The 24,846-nt window shown below is 45.4% G+C and overlaps 1 protein-coding gene across 1 annotated transcript in view; it reads left to right on the forward strand.

Moving 5' to 3' along the window:
* LOC128698585 (uncharacterized) overlaps positions 1-24,846 on the forward strand; it is a 75,951-nt gene that overhangs the window by 11,687 nt on the left and 39,418 nt on the right. The window contains exons 2-3 of the mRNA XM_053790908.2: positions 6,193-6,462; positions 8,038-8,134. Coding sequence (XP_053646883.1) covers positions 6,193-6,462; positions 8,038-8,134 — 367 coding nt within the window. The remainder of the gene's footprint in view (positions 1-6,192; positions 6,463-8,037; positions 8,135-24,846) is intronic.

Consider the following 24,846-nt stretch of genomic DNA (forward strand, 5'->3'; position numbering starts at 1 on the left):
TTTCGTGAATTCTCACATTATCAAGGAACTATATATACATATATATATATATATATATATATATATATATATATATATATATATAGTTCCTTGATAATGTGAAAAATCACGAAATCGCTTAGAATTTCTCAATTCTTTCACAGTGGTTGTTTTGCATAATCTGAAATCACCTGTTTACTGTGATCTTATTGCATATATATATATATATATATATATATATATATATATATATATATATATATATATATATATATATATATATATATATATATATATGATAACTGAAGTATAACGAACATTTGTCAATGTTTAGTAATAACCCACATGGAGACAGAACAGGTTACTTGATCTGTATATTTCGATCCCGTCCTGGGATCCTCTTCAGCAGTTACATAAGTGAAAGGAAAACATATATATGCAGGGAAGATTGCATCTCACCCCGTACCAGGACGTGGCACGTGGTGGGACGTGGCACGTGGTGGGACGTGGCACGTGGTGGGACGTGGCACGTGGTGGGACGTGGCACGTGGTGGGACGTGGCACGTGGTGGGACGTGGTACGTGGTGGGACGTGGCACGTCGTGGGCCGTGGTGGGACGTGGCACGTGGTGGGACGTGGCACGTGGTGGGACGTGGCACGTGGTGGGACGTGGTACGTGGTGGGACGTGGCACGTCGTGGGCCGTGGTGGGACGTGGCACGTGGTGGGACGTGGCACGTGGTGGGACGTGGCACGTGATGGGACGAGGTACGTGGTGGGACGTGGCACGTGGTGGGACGTGGCACGTGGTGGGACGTGGCACGTGGTGGGACGTGGCACGTGGTGGGACGTGGCACGTGGTGGGACGTGGCACGTGGTGGGACGTGGCACGTGGTGGGACGTGGCACGTGGTGGGACGTGGCACGTGGTGGGACGTGGCACGTGGTGGGACGTGGCACGTGGTGGGACGTGGCACGTGGTGGGACGTGGTACGTGGTGGGACGTGGCACGTCGTGGGCCGTGGTGGGACGTGGCACGTGGTGGGACGTGGCACGTGGTGGGACGTGGCACGTGGTGGGACGTGGTACGTGGTGGGACGTGGCACGTCGTGGGCCGTGGTGGGACGTGGCACGTGGTGGGACGTGGCACGTGGTGGGACGTGGCACGTGATGGGACGAGGCACGTGGTGGGACGTGGCACGTGGTGGGACGTAGCACGTGGTGGGACGTGACACGTGGTGGGACGAGGTACGTGGTGGGACGTGACACGTGGTGGGACGTGGCACGTGGTGGGACGTGGCACGTGGTGGGACGTGACACGTGGTGGGACGAGGTACGTGGTGGGACGTGACACGTGGTGGGACGTGGCACATGGTGGGACGTGGCACGTGGTGGGACGTGTCAAGTACTGAGTGGGTAAATAAGTGCCGAATAGGTAAAACTCGCGATTTTGGCTTAAATAGCAACGCTCTTCTTGCCGAATAAGGCAGCAAAAATCTGTGTTTGTAGTAATTTCGCAAAAATCATTCTGAACCTAACGACAAAAAAAATATTCCATTGTGTTTGTTTATTATTAAATTATTGTAAACAAATCTAAAATATATATAGTTAGATTAGGGTTATAATAAGATTATTTATGATCTGGATTTTCCAGTAGTACGTTCGTTTGCTTCAGTGGGACCTTGATCTTGGTGTAAGGTTCTTGATGGTAGCGAGGGGCTCTTGATGCTGAGGGAAATTATGTTGGGAAAGGGCTTGACGGGGGAGGGTTAGGGCTCTTAATATTGGAAAAAGGGGGGGCTCTTGATGCTGAGGGAAATGATGTTGGGAAAGGGCTTGATGGGGGAGGGTTAGGGCTCTTAATATTGGAAAAAGGGGGGCTCTTGATGCAATGACTCACACCACCTTGTTCTTCCACGGAACAAGCGTGATTTTCTTCTTCTCCAGGCTCACTTATTACCCATGAGAGTTTAACTCTCCCTGGCCTCGCACTCGTGGCCTCGCTCTCTCACTAGTTACCTCGCCACGGACGCGGAAGGGGGGGGGGGAATCCATGACACACACGTACGCTGGTCCCCGCCCACGGACGCCATTTTAGGTCTCGAGTATATTTGCTGGTCCTTATATGTACGTAAGCTCCATTCATTCTCCCTGGATGCTGGGCCGGGCCATCTCCCAGGCCCTCAAGGGCCCTTGATGCTCTGACAGGGGTTCTTGATCAATGGAAAACGAGTTGCCTGAAAATTCCCCCAACGAATTTTTTCATGCAATTTTTTGAACCAGGTTAAAGAGACTGATATTGTGTTATGATAATTTAGCAAATATAAAACCGAGTTGATGGGTTACATTCATTGAACAATTAAATAATGTATTATTAATAATTTGCATAATAATATTAGTAATTTTAAACCATTGATGCACAGTGATACCATTAATATTCTCGGTACTGTGTACCATTGATCGACACCATGCCCAGCCCTTCTAGGGTAGGGTAGGTGCCTGAGCCCGAGCCTTTAGCTCATAAGACTGTCATTCCCATTTGCCCCCTTGGGGCGGGGATGGCAGACCAGAGAGGCCTAGCTTGTGGCTAGGCCTGGGGACAGTTGGTCCCAAAGATGAGGAGGTACTTGTGCCTCCTCCCATGGGAGACTTAGGTCTCAGACACTCCCTAAAGAGGGAGCCAAGGCCGGGCCACCACTTGGACAAGGCCCGGGCCGGGAGAATACCGGCTAATCTTTAATAATAATGTGTACCATTCAAGTACAGTGATACCATTAATATTCTTGGTACTGTGTACCATTCAAGTACAGTGATACCATTAATATTCTTGGTACTGTGTACCATTCAAGTACAGTGATACCATTAATATTCTCGGTACTGTGTACCATTCAAGTACAGTGATACCATTAATATTCTTGGTACTGTGTACCATTCAAACACAGTGATACCATTAATATTCTCGGTACTGTGTACCATTCATGCACAGTGATACCATTAATATTCTCGGTACTGTGTACCATTCAAGTACAGTGATACCATTAATATTCTTGGTACTGTGTACCATTCAACCACAGTGATACCATTAATATTCTCGGTACTGTGTACCATTCATGCATAGTGATACCATTAATATTCTTGGTACTGTGTACCATTCAAGTACAGTGATACCATTAATATTCTCGGTACTGTGTACCATTCATGCACAGTGATACCATTAATATTCTCGGTACTGTGTACCATTCAAGTACAGTGATACCATTAATATTCTCGGTACTGTGTACCATTCAAGTACAGTGATACCATTAATATTCTTGGTACTGTGTACCATTCAAACACAGTGATACCATTAATATTCTCGGTACTGTGTACCATTCATGCATAGTGATACCATTAATATTCTCGGTACTGTGTACCATTCAAGTACAGTGATACCATTAATATTCTCGGTACTGTGTACCATTCAAGTACAGTGATACCATTAATATTCTCGGTACTGTGTACCATTCAAGTACAGTGATACCATTAATATTCTTGGTACTGTGTACCATTCAAACAGTGATACCATTAATATTCTCGGTACTGTGTACCATTCATGCATAGTGATACCATTAATATTCTTGGTACTGTGTACCATTCAAGTACAGTGATACCATTAATATTCTCGGTACTGTGTACCATTCATGCACAGTGATACCATTAATATTCTTGGTACTGTGTACCATTCAAGTACAGTGATACCATTAATATTCTCGGTACTGTGTACCATTCAAGTACAGTGATACCATTAATATTCTCGGTACTGTGTACCATTCAAGTACAGTGATACCATTAATATTCTCGGTACTATGTACCATTCAAGTACAGTGATACCATTAATATTCTTGGTACTGTGTACCATTCAAGTACAGTGATACCATTAATATTCTTGGTACTGTGTACCATTCAAGCACGTTGATACCATTAATATTCTCGGTACTGTGTACCATTCAAGTACAGTGATACCATTAATATTCTCGGTACTGTGTACCATTCAAGTACAGTGATACCATTAATATTCTCGGTACTGTGTACCATTCAAGCACAGTGATACCATTAATTTTCTCGGTACTGTGTACCATTCAAGTACAGTGATACCATTAATATTCTCGGTACTGTGTACCATTCAAGTACAGTGATACCATTAATATTCTCGGTACTGTGTACCATTCATGCACAGTGATACCATTAATATTCTTGGTACTGTGTACCATTCAAGTACAGTGATACCATTAATATTCTCGGTACTGTATACCATTCAAGCACAGTGATACCATTAATATTCTCGGAACTGTATACCATTCAAGCAGTGATACCATTAATATTCTCGGTACTGTATACCATTCAAGCAGTGATACCATTAATATTCTCGGTACTGTATACCATTCATGTAGTGATACCAATACCTGACAACATAATTTAAGACATAACAGTCGGATATGAGACACTGCAGCGGAATTAAACGAGTGAAAATAAAAACGAATCACCATTGCTCGTACGGAAGCTTAAAATTCCCTACATCAGAAACTCGGGTCACCTTTCCCTCCCTGAGGAATAATGGGAAACGAGAGGGTGAAGCAGATGGTTGGTGTGTCCACCCTGAGTCACGAATCAGAGAGGGAGTCTTTGAGGGAGCCAGCTAGTGAAGAAAACCTTCCATCTGGATAGATTTACAACCCCTAGACGAGGGAGAGGAAAAATTGACGGCGATGATTGATAATGACTGCCAGAGTGGAATTTACGTCTCTCGGAGAGTGGCTTGGTCAACCTTAAGAAACGGCATGTGGCTGTGATAACAGATGTGTGTTGGTGTTTGTTTGGTGTGTGTTGGTGTGAGTGTTGGTGTGTTGGTGTGAGTGTTGGTGTGAGTGTTGGTGTGAGTGTTGGTGTGTGTTGGTGTGTGTTTGGTGTGTGTTGGTGTCAGTGTTGGTGTCAGTGTTGGTGTCAGTGTTGGTGTGTGTTGGTGTGTGTTGGTGTGTGTTTGGTGTGAGTGTTGGTGTGTGTTAGTGTGTGTTGGTGTGTGTTTGGTATGTGTTGGTGTGTGTTTGGTATGTGTTGGTGTGAGTGTTGGTGTGAGTGTTGGTGTGTGTTAGTGTGTGTTGGTGTGTGTTTGGTATGTGTTGGTGTGAGTGTTGGTGTGAGGGTTGGTGTGAGTGTTGGTGTGAGTGTTGGTGTGAGTATTGGTATAAGTGTTGGTGTGTTTAGTGAGTGCTGGTGTGTGTTTAGTGAGTGCTGGTGTGTGTTTAGTGAGTGCTGGTGTGTGTTTAGTGAGTGCTGGTGTGTGTTTAGTGAGTGCTGGTGTGTGTTTGGTGAGTGCTGGTGTGTGTTTAGTGAGTGCTGGTGTGTGTTTAGTGAGTGCTGGTGTGTGTTTAGTGAGTGCTGGTGTGTGTTTAGTGAGTGCTGGTGTGTGTTTAGTGAGTGCTGGTGTGTGTTTAGTGAGTGCTGGTGTGTGTTTAGTGAGTGCTGGTGTGTGTTTAGTGAGTGCTGGTGTGTGTTTAGTGAGTGCTGGTGTGTGTTTAGTGAGTGCTGGTGTGTGTTTAGTGAGTGCTGGTGTGTGTTTGGTGAGTGCTGGTGTGTGTTTAGTGAGTGCTGGTGTGTGTTGGCTTGTGTTGGTGTGTTTGGTGAGTATTGGTGTGTGTTGGTGAGAGTATATATGGAGACAAGGGTCTATCTGGAAAGTGGCGGTGTTCAGTTATTCATGTTAGACGTCTAGCCATAACTACCCAGTCCATTCATAAGAACACGCACACGCACATCATCCATAAGACCACACGTACACACATTCAGGCCTTCTGGTGGATCAAGCTGGCTGTTACTGCATCTTTCTCACCTACGTTTCACAAAGTACAGGTAGAGGCATTTCTCAAGGAGCCACCAACAGCCAGGCTGAGGGACTGATTACCTCAACTCCTGATCGTCACCATTCTCCTTTGTATAGGACTGATGAAGTCACTGTGTATTAAACGTTTCCTTAAGATAGCCAAGTGTTGCACTTGTGTTTAATTTATCAACTTGTCGGTTCTCTGGACCGTTTATCTAAAGTTTACACTATGTATGATAACTGCACCTGTGTGTACCTGTACCTGAATGAGGTTACTAAAAAGAAAAAGTCCAGGGGGGACTTAACGGACTCTCTCTTATTATAACAATATTAATACACTGGTTTTATTTTCTTACAGGTTGAATTAAAGAGTAAAGTGCGTGTACCAACCTTGTGTGTATGTGAAGCATCATTACGACCACACCAACATCATCACACAGCCTCCACCACAGTGCTCCACCACCACCTCCATCACCTGCCGCAGCCCACCAAGATGCCCTCGGGGCCGCATGCGTCACGCATAGTGCGGAAGTACCGCAGGTCTCGCCTCAAGAGAGTCAAGAAGCAAGAGTACAAGAAACTGAGGGATATGGTTCCAGCGCTACAGGAGCGTACCATTGTAACCAAGGTTGGTATCTCTTGTTGTTACACCCCCCTCCCACCACCTAGCTCCTCGTCCTTGGATCAAACCTGGCTGCCTTCCAATCTAGCAGGAACTGGACTAACCTTTGTACTCTGTCAAGGATGGGGTTCCTGATTCTAAGTTCAGTTGAACATTTCTTTCCAGGACTGAACCTCACAGCCTTTCATAATAATAATAATAATAATAATAATAATAATAATAATAATAATAATAATAATAATAATAATGCAATACTGTTACTTCTACTACTACTACTACTGCTACTACTACTACTCATACCTCTATCACTACTACTACTACTAATAATAATTTTCTGAGAGTGAGGCCTTGTTTAGGAATGCAGGAGAGAGTGGGGCTACATTCCACTCCATATAGACCTTAGACAGGGATGCGTAATGTCACCATGGCTGTTTAACATACTGATAGATGGGGTTGTTGAGAAAGTAAAATATACAAATAACCCGCACATAGGACAGAAAAACTTACATTTACAAAGACACACTAACACAAAAGAGTGAGGGAGGCAGTATATATAGGCGAGGGGGAGGGGCAGGGACGGGACCACTAGAGGAAGAAAAAATAGTGGTAAGACTGGTAGTGGGAATAGTAGTGGAAGGAATAGTGGTAGCAGAAAGTAGGGAGAGTAGTTTAGTGGCACAAGGGAGAAAGGGGAGTGAAGGGAGGCAATAGTAATGGTAGTTGGGGTGTTGAGGAGAGGTGTGGGATTAAAAGATAACACAAAGTGGGAGTTATCATAGTTGCTTTTCGCCGATGACACTGTGCTTTTGGGTGCTTCTGAAGAGAAGCTGCGAAGATTGGCATACGAATTTGGAAGGGTATGTAAAAGGAAATTAAAAGTGAATATAGAAAAGAGCAAGTTGATGAGAGTAACAAAAAGTCAACTGGAAGGAGTATAGAGGAAGCAAATGTATTGAAGAACTTGGGAGTGGACATGTCAGCGGATGGGTCTGCGATAGACAAGGCGAACTACAGAATAGATAAAAGAGAAAAAAAGATGGGTGGAATGTTGAGGCATCTGTGAAGAATTTACCTGTTGGGACAAAGGGAAACAAAAGTTCCAGAGTATAGTTTTACCAACACTTTCACATGAGTGTAAAGTATGGTGTTTAAACGTTGTAGCAAGAAGGTAGTTTTGGAGGCAGTTAAAACGTCATGTTTGACAGAAATGTATGTTGCATATATTATGCAGAGAATGAGGTAGAAATTAAAGGAGTGTGAGTTATGGAAGGCTGAGGAGGTGTTATTGGCCAGGTGTTATGACCAGAAGTAGGTCTGGGGTGGAAAGGAGAGGTAGGGGTCCTCCTAGAAAGGGTTGGAGGGTGTGGAAGAGGTTTTAAATAGTATGGGATCGAACATCCAGCAGGCGTGTGCGAGCGTGCTAAACCGGAGTTAGTGGAGACAAGTGGTTTTTTAGAACTTGACGCACTGTTGGAGTGTGGGCAAGGTGACATGGTCTCAGGGGGACACCTCCTCCATCAGGGAAACCTCCACCACCCCTCTCACAACACCCCTTCTAACTCCCCTCTCTTTACCCCTCAGGTGGAGGTGATAGAAGAGGCTATCAAGTACATAGACGAACTTCACACAGCGCTTATACAAAGGTTTAGAGCTCGTGGTCTCCCAGCCACACTCAAAGGTGAGTTGCTAAATTAATTATTTAATCTGTTCCTTCCTTTATCGTGAGTCTTTGACCTGTTCCTCTATCGTGAGTCTTTGACCTGTATCTTCCATTATCATAAGTTCCTCAAACCTGTTTCTTCCTCTCTCTTCAGCCGCTGCTGATAATAAACAGGAAACAAACCAGGTCTTATTAAATAAAAGGAGGAATGGAATTTATAAGTGAGGTATGAGTGGACGGAATTGATGGGTATCAACTACGTCTATTACACTAGCACCCCTTGTGCCATAGTTATTCTACTCTGCTGGTACTGACGTAGCTGCGTCAACCACTAGTTCTACCTGCAGGTATAAATGTTACCAACAGTGAGCTACGGGAAAGCTTAAGGATTTCTTGAAGGGTGTGGATGCCCCCTACGGCCCGATTCCAGACCAGGCGAACACGAAGGGGATATCTGTGGTAACTACCCAGGAAGAACTTGGACTAGCAAAATAATATGTTTGCTAAGTAAGTAAGTAAGTTTATTCAGATATACACAAATACAATTACCCGCACAGTGGTTGTAAAACAATATTGGAAACCCAGAGGAAACCTGGGGGGTTCCAGTACTGGAAGAGAGTAACTTTTTTCTTTTGCTACAATTTCTGTTGGTCCACAACTGAAGGTTCTTAATCACATTTATGTTGCATCTCGTATGACGGAGTTTCAGCTCCGTGTTTACTGTAAATTCCGTTTTATAAAGATGTTTTTGAGTGTCTCAGAGAGAGATGATGATGATGAAGTAAAATGGAAAAGAGAGAAGAACAGAGAAGGAAGGAGGGAAGGGAGGAAGAGGGAAAGAGAGAAGGGAGGAGAGAAGAACAGAGAAGGAGAGAAGGAAGGAGGGGGACCCCGCGTGCCTTCACCATACATGGAACCTCGTGCTGAACTCCACCCATACCCACCCGCCCACCACCTGCCGCCCACTGCTAGCCTGGTGGTGCTAGTGGTGATACTGGTGATGGTGGTGCTAGTGGTGATACTGGTGATGGTGGTGCTGCTGGTAATGTTGGTGGTGATACTGATGATGGTGATACTGGTGATGGTGGTGCTAGTGGTGATACTGGTGGTGGTGGTGCTGCTGGTAATGTTGGTGGTGATACTGGTGATGGTGATACTGGTGATGGTGGTGGTGATACTGGTGATGGTGGTGCTAGTGGTGATACTGGTGATGGTGGTGCTAGTGGTGATACTGGTGATGGTGGTGCTAGTGGTCATACTGATGTTGGTGGTGCTGCTGGTAATGTTGGTGGTGATACTGATGATGGTGATACTGGTGGTGGTCGTGGTAATGGTGGTGGTGGTAGTAGTGGTAGTAGTGGTGGTGATACTGGTGGTAGTGGTAGTAGTGGTGGTGGTGGTGATACTGGTGGTGGTAGTAGTGGTGGTGATACTGGTGGTAGTGGTAGTAGTGGTGGTGGTGGTGATACTGGTGGTGGTGGTAGTAGTGGTGGTGATACTGGTGGTGGTGGTGGTAGTGATACTGGTGGTAGTGGTGGTGATACTGGTGGTGGTGGTGGTGGTAGTAGTGGTGGTGAACCACCACCCGCCTGGTCAACCAGGTTGTTGGTGCTGTTCAACCACACTCTGGCTTCCCCCACCTGGCCTTTGCTAGGCTACAGAAAATCCTTCCGACCTCCTAAGACGGTTCGCTAAACCTGTGTGGGTTATCCAACTCACTAAGGATCAATAATCCAGGATAACAGTAAAAAAGCCAAGCTGTGTGTGTGTCTATCCTGAGGGTTAGTAACCCAGGATAGCCAGTGTACCCTGTGGGGTTAGTAACCCAGGATAGCCAGTGTACCCTGTGGGGTTAGTAACCCAGGATAGCCAGTGTACCCTGTGGGGTTAGTAACCCAGGATAGCCAGTGTACCATGTGGGGTTAGTAACCCAGGATAGCCAGCGTGTACCCTGTGGGGTTAGTAACCCAGGATAGCCAGTGTCTACCCTGTGGGGTTAGTAACCCAGAATAGCCAGTGTCTACCCTATGGGGTTAGTAACCCAGGATAGCCAGTGTCTACCCTGTGGGGTTAGTAACCCAGGATAGCCAGTGTCTACCCTGTGGGGTTAGTAACCCAGGATAGCCAGTGTCTACCCTGTGGGGTTAGTAACCCAGGATAGCCAGTGTGTACCCTGTGGGGTTAGTAACCCAGGATAGCCAGTGTGTACCCTGTGGGGTTAGTAACCCAGGATAGCCAGTGTGTACCCTGTGGGGTTAGTAACCCAGGATAGCCAGTGTGCACCCTGTGGGGTTAGTAACCCAGGATAGCCAGTGTACCCTGTGGGGTTTGTAACCCAGGATAGCCAGTGTGTACCCTGTGGGGTTTGTAACCCAGGATAGCCAGTGTGTACCCTGTGGGGTTTGTAACCCAGGATAGCCAGTGTCTACCCTGTGGGGTTTGTAACCCAGGATAGCCAGTGTGTACCCTGTGGGGTTTGTAACCCAGGATAGCCAGTGTCTACCCTGTGGGGGATGTAATCCAGGATAGCCAGTGTGTACCCTGTGGGGTTTGTAACCCAGGATAGCCAGTGTGTACCCTGTGGGGTTTGTAACCCAGGATAACCAGTGTGTACCCTGTGGGGTTTGTAACCCAGGATAGCCAGTGTGTACTCTGTGGGGTTTGTAACCCAGGATAGCCAGTGTGTACCCTGTGGGGTTTGTAACCCAGGATAGCCAGTGTGTACCCTGTGGGGTTAGTAACCCAGGATAGCCAGTGTGTACCCTGTGGGGTTAGTAACCCAGGATAGCCAGTGTGTACCCTGTGGGGTTAGTAACGCAGGATAGCCAGTGTGTACCCTGTGGGGTTTGTAACCCAGGATAGCCAGTGTGTACCCTGTGGGGTTTGTAACCCAGGATAGCCAGTGTGTACCCTGTGAGGTTTGTAACCCAGGATAGCCAGTGTCTACCCTGTGGGGTTTGTAACCCAGGATAGCCAGTGTGTACCCTGTGGGGTTTGTAACCCAGGATAGCCAGTGTCTACCCTGTGGGGTTTGTAATCCAGGATAGCCAGTGTCTACCCTGTGGGGTTTGTAACCCAGGATAGCCAGTGTGTACCCTGTGGTGTTTGTAACCCAGGATAGCCAGTGTGTACCCTGTGGGGTTTGTAACCCATGATAGCCAGTGTACCCTGTGGGGTTTGTAACCCAGGATAGCCAGTGTCTACCCTGTGGGGTTTGTAACCCAGGATAGCCAGTGTATACCCAGTGGGGTTTGTAACCCAGGATAGCCAGTGTCTACCCTGTGGGGTTTGTAACCCAGGATAGCCAGTGTCTACCCTGTGGGGTTTGTAACCCAGGATAGCCCACTAGTGTCTACCCTGTGGGGTTTGTAACCCAGGATAGCCAGTGTGTACCCTGTGGGGTTTGTAACCCAGGATAGCCAGTGTGTACCCTGTGGGGTTTGTAACCCAGGATAGCCAGTGTCTACCCTGTGGGGTTTGTAACCCAGGATAGCCAGTGTGTACCCTGTGGGGTTTGTAACCCAGGATAGCCAGTGTGTACCCTGTGGGGTTTGTAACCCAGGATAGCCAGTGTCTACCCAGTGGGGTTTGTAACCCATGATAGTCAGTGTCTACCCTGTGGGGTTTGTAACCCAGGATAGCCAGTGTCTACCCTATGGGGTTTGTAACCCAGGATAGCCAGTGTGTACCCTGTGGGGTTTGTAACCCAGGATAGCCAGTGTGTACCCTGTGGGGTTTGTAACCCAGGATAGCCAGTGTCTACCCTGTGGGGTTTGTAACCCAGGATAGCCAGTGTCTACCCTGTGGGGTTTGTAACCCAGGATAGCCAGTGTCTACCCTGTGGGGTTTGTAACCCAGGATAGCCAGTGTGTACCCTGTGGGGTTTGTAACCCAGGATAGCCAGTGTCTACCCTGTGGGGGATGTAATCCAGGATAGCCAGTGTCTACCCTGTGGGGTTAGTAACCCAGGATAGCCAGTGTCTACCCTGTGGGGTTAGTAACCCAGGATAGCCAGTGTCTACCCTGTGGGGTTAGTAACCCAGGATAGCCAGTGTGTACCCTGTGGGGTTAGTAACCCAGGATAGCCAGTGTGTACCCTGTGGGGTTAGTAACCCAGGATAGCCAGTGTGTACCCTGTGGGGTTAGTAACCCAGGATAGCCAGTGTCTACCCTGTGGGGTTAGTAACCCAGGATAGCCAGTGTACCCTGTGGGGTTTGTAACCCAGGATAGCCAGTGTGTACCCTGTGGGGTTTGTAACCCAGGATAGCCAGTGTGTACCCTGTGAGGTTTGTAACCCAGGATAGCCAGTGTCTACCCTGTGGGGTTTGTAACCCAGGATAGCCAGTGTGTACCCTGTGGGGTTTGTAACCCAGGATAGCCAGTGTCTACCCTGTGGGGGATGTAATCCAGGATAGCCAGTGTGTACCCTGTGGGGTTTGTAACCCAGGATAGCCAGTGTGTACCCTGTGGGGTTTGTAACCCAGGATAGCCAGTGTGTACCCTGTGGGGTTTGTAACCCAGGATAGCCAGTGTGTACCCTGTGGGGTTTGTAACCCAGGATAGCCAGTGTGTACCCTGTGGGGTTTGTAACCCAGGATAGCCAGTGTGTACCCTGTGGGGTTTGTAACCCAGAATAGCCAGTGTCTACCCTGTGGGGTTTGTAACCCAGGATAGCCAGTGTGTACCCTGTGGGGTTTGTAACCCAGGATAGCCAGTGTACCCTGTGGGGTTTGTAACCCAGGATAGCCAGTGTCTACCCTGTGGGGTTTGTAACCCAGGATAGCCAGTGTCTACCCAGTGGGGTTTGTAACCTAGGATAGCCAGTGTCTACCCTGTGGGGTTTGTAACCCAGGATAGCCAGTGTCTACCCTGTGGGGTTTGTAACCCAGGATAGCCCACTAGTGTCTACCCTGTGGGGTTTGTAACCCAGGATAGCCAGTGTGTACCCTGTGGGGTTTGTAACCCAGGATAGCCAGTGTGTACCCTGTGGGGTTTGTAACCCAGGATAGCCAGTGTCTACCCTGTGGGGTTTGTAACCCAGGATAGCCAGTGTGTACCCTGTGGGGTTTGTAACCCAGGATAGCCAGTGTCTACCCTCTGGGGTTTGTAACCCAGGATAGCCAGTGTCTACCCAGTGGGGTTTGTAACCCAGGATAGCCAGTGTCTACCCTGTGGGGTTTGTAACCCAGGATAGCCAGTGTCTACCCTATGGGGTTTGTAACCCAGGATAGCCAGTGTGTACCCTGTGGGGTTTGTAACCCAGGATAGCCAGTGTGTACCCTGTGGGGTTTGTAACCCAGGATAGCCAGTGTCTACCCTGTGGGGTTTGTAACCCAGGATAGCCAGTGTCTACCCTGTGAGGTTTGTAACCCAGGATAGCCAGTGTCTACCCTGTGGGGTTTGTAACCCAGGATAGCCAGTGTCTACCCTGTGAGGTTTGTAACCCAGGATAGCCAGTGTCTACCCTGTGGGGTTTGTAACCCAGGATAGCCAGTGTCTACCCTGTGGGGTTTGTAACCCAGGATAGCCAGTGTCTACCCTGTGGGGTTTGTAACCCAGGGTAGCCAGTGTGTACCCTGTGGAGTTTGTAACCCAGGATAGCCAGTGTGTACCCTGTGGGGTTTGTAACCCAGGATAGCCAGTGTGTACCGTGTGCGGTTTGTAACCCAGGATAGCCAGTGTCTACCCTGTGGGGTTTGTAACCCAGGATAGCCAGTGTCTACCCTGTGGGGTTAGTAACCCAAGATAACCCAGGATAGCCAAGCAGTGTGTCTACCCGGAGGGTTTAGTAACCCGGGATAACCCAGGGGCAGTTGTCCCTCGATGCTGGTGGAGGGCTCTTGATCCTAGGATCTCTTCAAGAGGATTTCCTTTATTTAGGCGTAGGCACCTTATATCCGTGTCGTATAACCGGCAAATCTTCCATATTTATGTGTGACGTAGAAGCGAGCGATTATATCAGTGTCAGATAACAGCGGAAAGTTCCTTTATACTTGTGTCACGTAACAGCGAAAACTTGCTTATATCCGTGTTACATAACAGCAGAAAGAAAAACACAATATAATAACAGGGTTGAGCACTGCAGGTCGTCGGGAATCGAACACCATATCCGAACACTGATGGAGACCGGCAGAGTAGGAGTGAAACAGGAAGAAGTGGAAGAACATTCTGAACACTGAACCCGGGCAGCGTAGGCAGGCTGTGAACGTAGTTTTTGGAGGAGGTACGACGGCGCCCACGAGGCTAGACGGAGGTAAATCCGACAGGGCTAGGACCAGGGCTGAGTTATGACCCTTACATACAAGTATCTAAATATAGGTAAACACAATGTATGGGAAAGGAGGTAACAAAGTTCTGGCTAGAATTTGCACCACAGTAGCGTTACCCTCGTAAAGGTCTTGGAAAGGGCCCTGAGACACTAACTTTGTGGCAAAATATGCCGTACACAGCCCAAGGGAACGTGGATTTAGAGCAGGGAAAATAATACTTGTTTTATTAGATCATTGGGTAAACCACAATGTGCCAGTGATTATATTTAAGGTTAGGTTAGGTAAGGTTCGTCAGGAAACAGGACAAGTGTTTCCCGACGCGGGTCTTGAGACACATGATGGCCCGTAGCTGGAGCTTTTGGTCATCTGACAAGAGGCCTTCCACTGGATTACCCCTCCACCCCTTTAAAAATTATGGTTATGATAGTGGTCATGTGCTGGAAATGAATCTGGAGTAAGAAATGAAGGAAATAACTGGAAATGAGACCACAGAAGACACTGAACTGTAAAACCCCCAAAAAATCTGAAAGGGCCACTAGTAAAGCTGGAGGGAAGAAGAAACAGTAACAAGAGACACCTGGAGTACACTTGGAGAGGGTTTCTGGGGGTCAACGCCCCCGCGGCCAGGTCTGAGACCAGGCCAGGGCCCAGGGAGGATTGAGGCTCACTGATGTGAAGAAACACGGCTTATAAGCAGGCTGTCTTGTGGCCCAGGGAAGATGTATGGAGACTTGAGAGAAACCAGAATCAGACCATCCAAAAACTGGAAAGAAACAGAACCAGATTCGAAAACGCAAGAATAAGAAGGAAAACCTGAAAGACGGTCTGGAAATGATGGTGAGAAAGCCACTGGTTGGCAAAAATCTAAGTTTTTGTTTCTGGCCTTGTAGCTTGTAACTTCTGAAGTGTCTTGTAGTTTGTAACTTCTGAAGTGCCTTGTAGCTTGTAACTTCTGAAGTGTCTTGTAGCTTGTAACTTCTGAAGTGCCTTGTAGCTTGTAACTTCTGAAGTGCCTTGTAGCTTGTAACTTCTGAAGTGTCTTGTAGCTTGTAACTTCTGAAGTGTCTTGTAGCTTGTAACTTCTGAAGTGCCTTGTAGCTTGTAACTTCTGAAGTGTCTTGTAGCTTGTAACTTCTGAAGTGTCTTGTAGCTTGTAACTTCTGAAGTGCCTTGTAGCTTGTAACTTCTGAAGTGACTTGTAGCTTGTAACTTCTGAAGTGTCTTGTAGCTTGTAACTTCTGAAGTGCCTTGTAGCTTGTAACTTCTGAAGTGTCTTGTAGCTTGTAACTTCTGAAGTGTCTTGTAGCTTGTAACTTCTGAAGTGTCTTGTAGCTTGTAACTTCTGAAGTGCCTTGTAGCTTGTAACTTCTGAAGTGTCTTGTAGCTTGTAACTTCTGAAGTGTCTTGTAGCTTGTAACTTCTGAAGTGCCTTGTAGCTTGTAACTTCTGAAGTGCCTTGTAGCTTGTAACTTCTGAAGTGTCTTGTAGCTTGTAACTTCTGAAGTGCCTTGTAGCTTGTAACTTCTGAAGTGCCTTGTAGCTTGTAACTTCTAAAGTGCCTTGTAGCTTGTAACTTCTGAAGTGTCTTGTAGCTTGTAACTTCTGAAGTGCCTTGTAGCTTGTAACTTCTGAAGTGCCTTGTAGCTTGTAACTTCTGAAGTGCCTTGTAGCTTGTAACTTCTGAAGTGCCTTGTAGCTTATAAAGTAACTTGTAGCTTGTAACTTGTCAAGTATCCAGTAAGTTCTGAAGTTCCTTGTAGCTTGTAACTTATAAAGTTCATGCACCTTAAGTTAGTGTCGTAGATCAATTCGTTACTCTACAGAGGTCAGGGCTTTACAAGGAGAGTGTAGAGAATGGATTATATGCTGAGGTCGTGGGTAGAGCCCACGAGCTGAGGTCGTGGGTAGAGCCCACGAGCTGAAGTCGTGGGTAGAGCCCACGAGGCTGGCTACCCAGAGGTACCTAGTGTGTGGGTTTACAGGGGTCGATTCTCAGCTCCTGGTCCTGCCTCCTAGATTCGAAGTATATATCCTGTAGATTCGTGGAATTGAAGGGCGAGAACTGCTAGATTTCAGTGTACTGTTAATGATCCTTAAGTGCACAGATCCTATTGAGAGAGAGAGAGAGAGAGAGAGAGAGAGAGAGAGAGAGAGAGAGAGAGAGAGAGAGAGAGAGAGAGAGAGAGAGAGAGAGAGAGAGAGAGAGAGAGAGAGAGAGCATAATCTACTCCAGGTTAATATTTCACTATCAGTACCCAAGAGGAAGCACCAAACCCAAGCAACCCAGACCCAAGCCACCCAGTCCCACGTCATCCTAGACCCAAGTCACCCAGTCCCACGTTATCCCAAACCCAAGTCACCCAGTCCCACGTTATCCCAGACCCAAGCCACCCAGTCCCACGTCATCCCAGACCCAAGCCACCCAGTCCCACGTTATCCCAGACCCAAACCACCCAGTCCCACGTCATCCCAGACCCAAGCCACCCAGTCCCACCTTATCCCAGACCCAAACCACCCAGTCCCACGTCATCCCAGACCCAAGCCACCCCAGATCCACTCCACTATGGCTCTTGGCATATGAAGAGAGATCCTACCCTAAAACTCTTTCACATATGAACTCTTTCTTCTGTCCTGCCCCCTGCCCCTTGCAGGGGCAGGGGGCAGGGCAGGACCAAGGCAGGGGTTTATATGTGGGCAGTGAGCAAAGTCCTTGTCCACATATAAGCTGGACCTTGACCCGTGAAGGTGACCAGTCAAATGGCTGGCGTGCAGTAGGGGTCAGAAGAGCAACATCAGTGAGTTGTACTGCAGAGTGGTGTGACGAAGATCGAGTTACAGCTCCTGGCCCCGCCTCTTAGCTTTCATGCCACTGGCTTAGATTTCTGACCTCTTGTGGTCTTTCTTGATAGAGAGAGAGAGAGAGAGAGGTGGCAGTGTCCAAGTTGCTCCTTGAGTGGAGGATGAGCTTGAGTGTTAAATTAATACTTGAGGGACCTCCCAGGGAACACATGTGTGTACCAAACACACTAACTCGTTGAGCACTTGGTAATTGTTCCTCAATGTGTGGTGCTCTCTCTCTCTCTCTCTCAATAAGACAACACCAGAGGTCATCAGACCAGGTGACAGCAGCATTAGAAACTGAGGCCCAGGAGCTAAGACTCAGCTCACACACACATCAAATTATTCTAGTATAACGCTGGCTTCACCAAACCGAGGAATGGAATCCACGACAACTCATACGGTGTCTGCCAAGAGAGGTGCTGATATAAAAGGATAAGCTGATACCAACTGAAGGATAGCAGTCGCCAGCAGGATGTATATAAAGTCAGGGGGGTCCCGGATATCTGAATGCAAACAAAGAACAAGAAAATAAATCACTGGAGTAATTGTTTGGATCTTGTAATGGAGAGATAGTGAAATTGAAACCTGTGTTGCTTGTTGAACAAGACACATATGCAACACCTGGGGTGTTGCACATCTGATGGAGACTCTTCACCAACCAATATTTTTGTTTTTCTAACACAGGCAGACCTCGTTTATACAGCGGGTTAGATTCCGGGCTGTAAAGTGAATCATAGTCCCCTTTCTTTCACTTTCAAATACATATAAAATGGCTGATAACATGTTTACACTCATATATTAAGTGAACAATAGAGGCAAGACTTAACAATGCATATATAGTACACACATTATTTATCTTTAAATATTTACGACCTTAGCTTATAGTGAGTGGTGAATATATTTATTGTAGGAAGTCTGGATAAATGAAGAATGAGTATAATCGAAAATTGCTGCATTAGCAAAACGCCGTAAAGCAAAGCACTGTAAAGTGAAGCGCTGTAAAGTGAAGTGCTGTAAAGTGAAGCACTGTAAAGTGAAGTGCTGTAAAGTGAAGCACTGTAAAGTGAAGTGCTGTAAAGTGAAGCACTGTAAAGTTAAGTGCTGTTAAGTGAAGTGCTGTAAAGTGAAGCACTGTAAAGTGAAGCACTGTAAAGTGAAGTGCTGTAAAGTGAAGCACTATAAAGTGAAGCACTGTAAAGTGAAGCACTATAAAGTGAAGCACTGTAAAGTTAAGTGCTGTTAAGTGAAGTGCTGTAAAGTGAAGCACTGTAAAGTTAAGTGCTGTTAAGTGAAGTGCTGTAAAGTGAAGCACTGTAAAGTGAAGTGCTGTAAAGTGAAGCACTGTAAAGTGAAGCACTATAAAGTGAAGCACTGTAAAGTGAAGTGCTGTAAAGTGAAGCACTGTAAAGTGAAGCACTGTAAAGTGAAGCACTGTAAAGTGAAGCACTGTAAAGTGAAGCACTGTAAAGTGAAGCACTATAAAGTGAAGCACTGTAAAGTTAAGTGCTGTAAAGTGAAGCACTGTAAAGTGAAGCACTATAAAGTGAAGCACTGTAAAGTGAAGCACTGTAAAGTGAAGCACTATAAAGTGAAGCACTGTATAGTGAAGTGCTGTAAAGTGAAGCACTGTAAAGTGAAGCACTATAAAGTGAAGCACTGTAAAGTGAAGCACTGTAAAGTGAAGCACTGTTAAGTTAAGTGCTGTAAAGTGAAGCACTGTAAAGTTAAGTGCTGTAAAGTGAAGTGCTGTAAAGTGAAGTGCTGTAAAGTGGGGTCTGCCTCTACTGAAAATAAATGTTTCATGTGAAAACTGGAAAGGAAATCTGAGGTTTCAGTCCCTCGGTCCTGATATTCAGTCCCTAAACCCTGATAGGTATTTAGTCCCTCAGCCCTGTATACTCGAACCAGAGAAGTGCATATGTTACCAAGTGTTACACACGTATCCTATTGGATAACTAAAGTACAATGAACACTTCTCATTACTCAGTAATAACCTACACAGAGACAAACTCATCAGAAATAAATCTGGGTTTCTGTCATCATGTGGGTTATTACTGAGTATGTATCTTATTCTTCAACTTGTCGGTGTTATGTGCTATTAGTGAAATGTTATCTGTGTAGCTTTACGTGAAGAATTTAGCGTTTCTTGTTAACTGGCGTTGATTGTGACCTCTTTATCCGAGATATTGTTTATTTCCTAACTTATAATCTAACTTATCCATATATCTTCTCTTTTATGCTTCTGTAGTGTTTGCAAACAGTAGAATCTTTATTTTTCAGCTTCTGATTTGTTAAATACTGATTGTGTACTTTCTAAAGCTTGTAATTGAAGGATCTCCTAGTTGTCGCCCTACCAAATTCTGCACTAATTTAACCCGTAAACGGTCCAAACGTATATATACGTTTTTTTTCAACATTTGAAAGTATGTAAAAAAATGTAGATTTTTTTTTTTTACATTTGAAAATGTGTATAAAAACTTTGATTTACTTTTTTTTGGGGGTTATATTTGAAAATATGTAAAAAAAACGTAGATCTACTTTTGGAGCGCTACACATGTGAACGTAGATCTGCTTGGACCGTTTACGAGTTTTAATTGTTGTACGTGGAGTACATGGGAAAATGCAGAGAGCAAAAGACTTTTCAGTCCATACCGAGGTTACCTGTAGAGGACGATCTACTACAGTGGACCCCCAATATTCCTTATGGGAATTAGTACGACCTGATTTTTTATCACTCCAGAAGTATGATTCAGGTGAACTTTTTTCATTCCAGTAGTATGTTCAGGTGCCAGTACTGACCGAATTTTTTCCCATAAGGAATATTGTGAAGTAGATTAGTCCATTTCAGACCCCCAAACATACACGTACAAACGCACTTACATAAATACACTTACATAATTGGTCGCATTTGGAGGTGATCGTTAAGCGGGGGTCCACTATGTATTAAGATAGAAGGGCTCTCTGACGATCAGTTCCACATCTTTAGATTCTTTACCATCTAAAATCAATTTCTATTCCCAAGAGGAAGTAATCCCTCAGAGTTTGTAAGGAAGCATAGGGAGTCAATATTCAGAACCACCTCTCTAATATCCTTCCCTGGTGTATCACTTAATGGACGGCGCGCAGCGAAGCCTTTGATGTTGCAGGGAGATAAGAAGTTCCAGGACCTCTCTTGCCGGGTCCGTCCGTTGGTTTATTGAGGATTCACCCATCCGAAAAGCAGTAAATAATCAGTACATAGTCAGTAGCTGAAGAACCGGCCCTCAATACTCACTCCTTAATATATTCCATCTGTTGAATCACTTAAAAGACCACAGCACACTGAGGCTCTTGATATTCCTACACGATAAGGGATTCTAGTCTCTCCATGGGCTGGCTAATCCCTGGTTCTATTGGGGATTCATCCATTCCAGGAGGTGTCGTCTCTCCAAACCGAGCCGAAGGGATTTTAATCCCTTTCGATAATACAGACAAGTGTTTAAGTTTCGTTCGTTCGTTCGCTCGTTCGTGAGAGAGAGAGAGAGAGAGAGAGAGAGAGAGAGAGAGAGAGAGAGAGAGAGAGAGAGAGAGAGAGAGAGATAGGCTTTATAACACTTTCTTTTCATTTCGAAAGGAGCTACCATGACTTATCCATCAAGAGGGCAATGGTGTGCACATAACAATGAGTCGGGGTGTTGCTTTTGCAACGTGGGTGTGTACTCACCTATTTGTGGATGCAGGGGTCGATTCATAGCTCCTTGGCCCCGCCTCTTCGCTGATCGCTACTAGGTCCACTTTCTGCTCGAAGAGCTTTATCGTGTATGTGTGTGTGTATATGTGAGTATGTGTGTGTGCGTGTGTGTGTGTATGTGTGTGTGTATGTGTGTGTGTGTGTGTGTGTGTGTGTGTGTGTGTGTGTGTGTGTATTCTGCTTGCAAGGGTCAAGTCTCGGCTGCCTAACATAGTAATCAAAGTCAACACTCCTTGTATATACAACGCGAGATACACCTCTCGGTGTATTTTTTCAAGCTCACTACGCAACAGCCAAACCAGAATTGCCCACTCATTATGCTGTAGCAGTGGGGGAAAAAATCATCTGCATTCAAGAAACTCGACACATGTTTTGAAAGACTATCACAGGTGTCCAGGAAGAGAACAGATGGTAAGTTAGTCAACATATTATTTGTAAAAGGGGGAAAAAAATGACTGAATTGCATTCTTTAAGAACGTCTCAGTAATACTGCACATGTGTTATTGTTATTATTGAGAAGTGCTAAACCCATAAGGGAATGAAAGGGAGGATAGCTTCAATTCCCTGGACCCAGAGCTCTTCATTCGCAAAAAAAACACCTTTCTTCAAGGGTCATATATATATATATATATTTTTTTTTTTTTTTTTTTTTTTAAACAAGTCGGCCGTCTCCCACCGAGGCAGGGTGACCCAAAAAAGAAAGAAAATCCCCAAAAAGAAAATACTTTCATCATCATTCAACACTTTCACCACACTCGCACATTATCACTGTTTTTGCAGAGGTGCTCAGAATACAACAGTCTAGAAGCATACACATATAAAGATACACAACATATCCCTCCAAACTGCCAATATCCCAAACCCCTCCTTTAAAGTGCAGGCATTGTACTTCCCATTTCCAGGACTCAAGTCCGACTATATGAAAATAACCGGTTTCCCTGAATCCCTTCACTAAATATTACCCTGCTCACACTCCAACAGATCGTCAGGTCCCAAGTACCATTCGTCTCCATTCACTCCTATCTAACACGCTCACGCACGCTTGCTGGAAGTCCAAGCCCCTTACCCACAAAACCTCCTTTACCCCCTCTCTCCAACCCTTTCGAGGACGACCCCTACCCCGCCTTCCTTCCCCTATAGATTTATATGCTTTCCATGTCATTCTACTTTGATCCATTCTCTCTAAATGACCAAACCACCTCAACAACCCCTCTTCTGCCCTCTGACTAATACTTTTATTAACTCCACACCTTCTCCTAATTTCCACACTCCGAATTTTCTGCATAATATTTACACCACACATTGCCCTTAAACAGGACATCTCCACTGCCTCCAACCGTCTCCTCGCTGCTGCATTTACCACCCAAGCTTCACACCCATATAAGAGTGTTGGTACTACTATACTTTCATACATTCCCTTCTTTGCCTCCATAGATAACGTTTTTTGACTCCACATATACCTCAACGCACCACTCACCTTTTTTCCCTCATCAATTCTATGATTAACCTCATCCTTCATAAATCCATCCGCCGACACGTCAACTCCCAAGTATCTGAAAACATTCACTTCTTCCATACTCCTCCTCCCCAATTTGATATCCAATTTTTCTTTATCTAAATCATTTGACACCCTCATCACCTTACTCTTTTCTATGTTCACTTTCAACTTTCTACCTTTACACACATTCCCAAACTCATCCACTAACCTTTGCAATTTTTCTTTAGAATCTCCCATAAGCACAGTATCATCAGCAAAAAGTAACTGTGTCAATTCCCATTTTGAATTTGATTCCCCATAATTTAATCCCACCCCTCTCCCAAACACCCTAGCATTTACTTCCTTAACAACCCCATCTATAAATATATTAAACAACCATGGTGACATTACACATCCCTGTCTAAGACCTACTTTTACCGGGAAATAGTCTCCCTCTCTTCTACACACCCTAACCTGAGCCTCACTATCTTCATAAAAACTCTTTACAGCATTTAATAACTTACCACCTATTCCATATACTTGCAACATCTGCCACATTGCTCCTCTATCCACTCTATCATATGCCTTTTCTAAATCCATAAATGCAATAAAAACTTCCCTACCTTTATCTAAATACTGTTCACATATATGCTTCAATGTAAACACTTGATCTACACATCCCCTACCCACTCTGAAACCTCCTTGCTCATCCGCAATCCTACATTCTGTCTTACCTCTAATTCTTTCAATTATAACCCTACCGTACACTTTTCCGGGTATACTCAGTAAGCTTATTCCTCTATAATTTTTACAGTCTCTTTTGTCCCCTTTCCCTTTATATAAAGGGACTATACATGCTCTCCGCCAATCCCTAGGTACCTTCCCCTCTTTCATACATTTATTGAACAAAAGTACCAACCACTCCAACACTATATCCCCCCCTGCTTTTAACATTTCTGTCATGATCCCATCAGTACCAGCTGCTTTACCCCCTTTCATTTTACGTAATGCCTCACGTACCTCCCCCACACTTACATTCTGCTCTTCTTCACTCCTAAAAGATGGTATACCTCCCTGACCAGTGCATGAAATTACTGCCTCTGTTTCTTCCTTAACATTTAAAAGTTCCTCAAAATATTCTCGCCATCTACCTAATACCTCCATCTCCCCATCTACTAACTCCCCTACTCTGTTTTTAACTGACAAATCCATATTTTCCCTTGGCTTTCTTAACTTGTTTAACTCACTCCAAAATTTTTTCTTATTTTCATTAAAATTTCTTGACAGTGCCTCTCCCACTCTATCATCTGCTCTATCATCTTTATTTAAATTCCTTTCAATTTATTTTATACCTGTTCACTGTCTTGTCAATTTGCTTGTAGTTATTTTACATAAATATTAATTACAACAGGGTCGTGTTTAAAGTCTTAAGAGACAGATAAATCATTTTCTATGACTCTCTCAAAAAAGTCTAATAGTGGCGAGGTACGTTGTTTGTGTGCCATCCAGACCAGATATTGCTCTCCCTGCATCCCATGGTGGGTTTTATGAGGTTTGAAGCCTATTGACTACATGAGGCTCATTACGGCTGCATGTGATTAAAGTGATTAAAGTCTCAGCATATATACGTTGAGAGAAATACACCTGTATATATACTCGTATCTCCGACCTCTCAGGATATATACTTTGAGAGAAATACACATCTCTGTGTATACTCATATCTCCGACCTGAATACAGAGAACAGGTGAGTACAAAGGAGGAGGAGGAACTCATAAAGATAAGAAGAGACACACTTAACAACAAACTTTGAGTAGTTAAAGTGAAAAGTATCAATAAAAATATAATGATTCGTAAATAGATGATGGTTGTATTCTGGACTCTCAAGGCAGTTCTTGGTCAGGATGCTTCACTCGTTCTGAAGACGCCGGTGTTCTGGACTCTCAAGGCAGTTCTTGGTCAGGATGCTTCACTCGTTCTGAAGACGCCGGTGTTCTGGACTCTCAAGGCAGTTCTTGGTCAGGATGCTCCACTCGTTCTGAAGACGCTGGTGTTCTGGACTCTCAAGGCAGTTCTTGGTCAGGATGCTCCACTCGTTCTGAAGACGCCGGTGTTCTGGACTCTCAAGGCAGTTCTTGGTCAGGATGCTCCACTCGTTCTGAAGACGCCGGTGTTCTGGACTCTCAAGGCAGTTCTTGGTCAGGATGCTCCACTCGTTCTGAAGACGCCGGTGTTCTGGACTCTCAAGGCAGTTCTTGGTCAGGATGCTCCACTCGTTCTGAAGACGCCGGTGTTCTGGACTCTCAAGGCAGTTCTTGGTCAGGATGCTCCACTCGTTCTGAAGACGCCGGTGTTCTGGACTCTCAAGGCAGTTCTTGGTCAGGATGCTCCACTCGTTCTGAAGACGCCGGTGT

Source organism: Cherax quadricarinatus, chromosome 88 (genome assembly GCF_038502225.1).
Source record: "Cherax quadricarinatus isolate ZL_2023a chromosome 88, ASM3850222v1, whole genome shotgun sequence".
NCBI classification, from domain to species: domain Eukaryota; kingdom Metazoa; phylum Arthropoda; class Malacostraca; order Decapoda; family Parastacidae; genus Cherax; species Cherax quadricarinatus.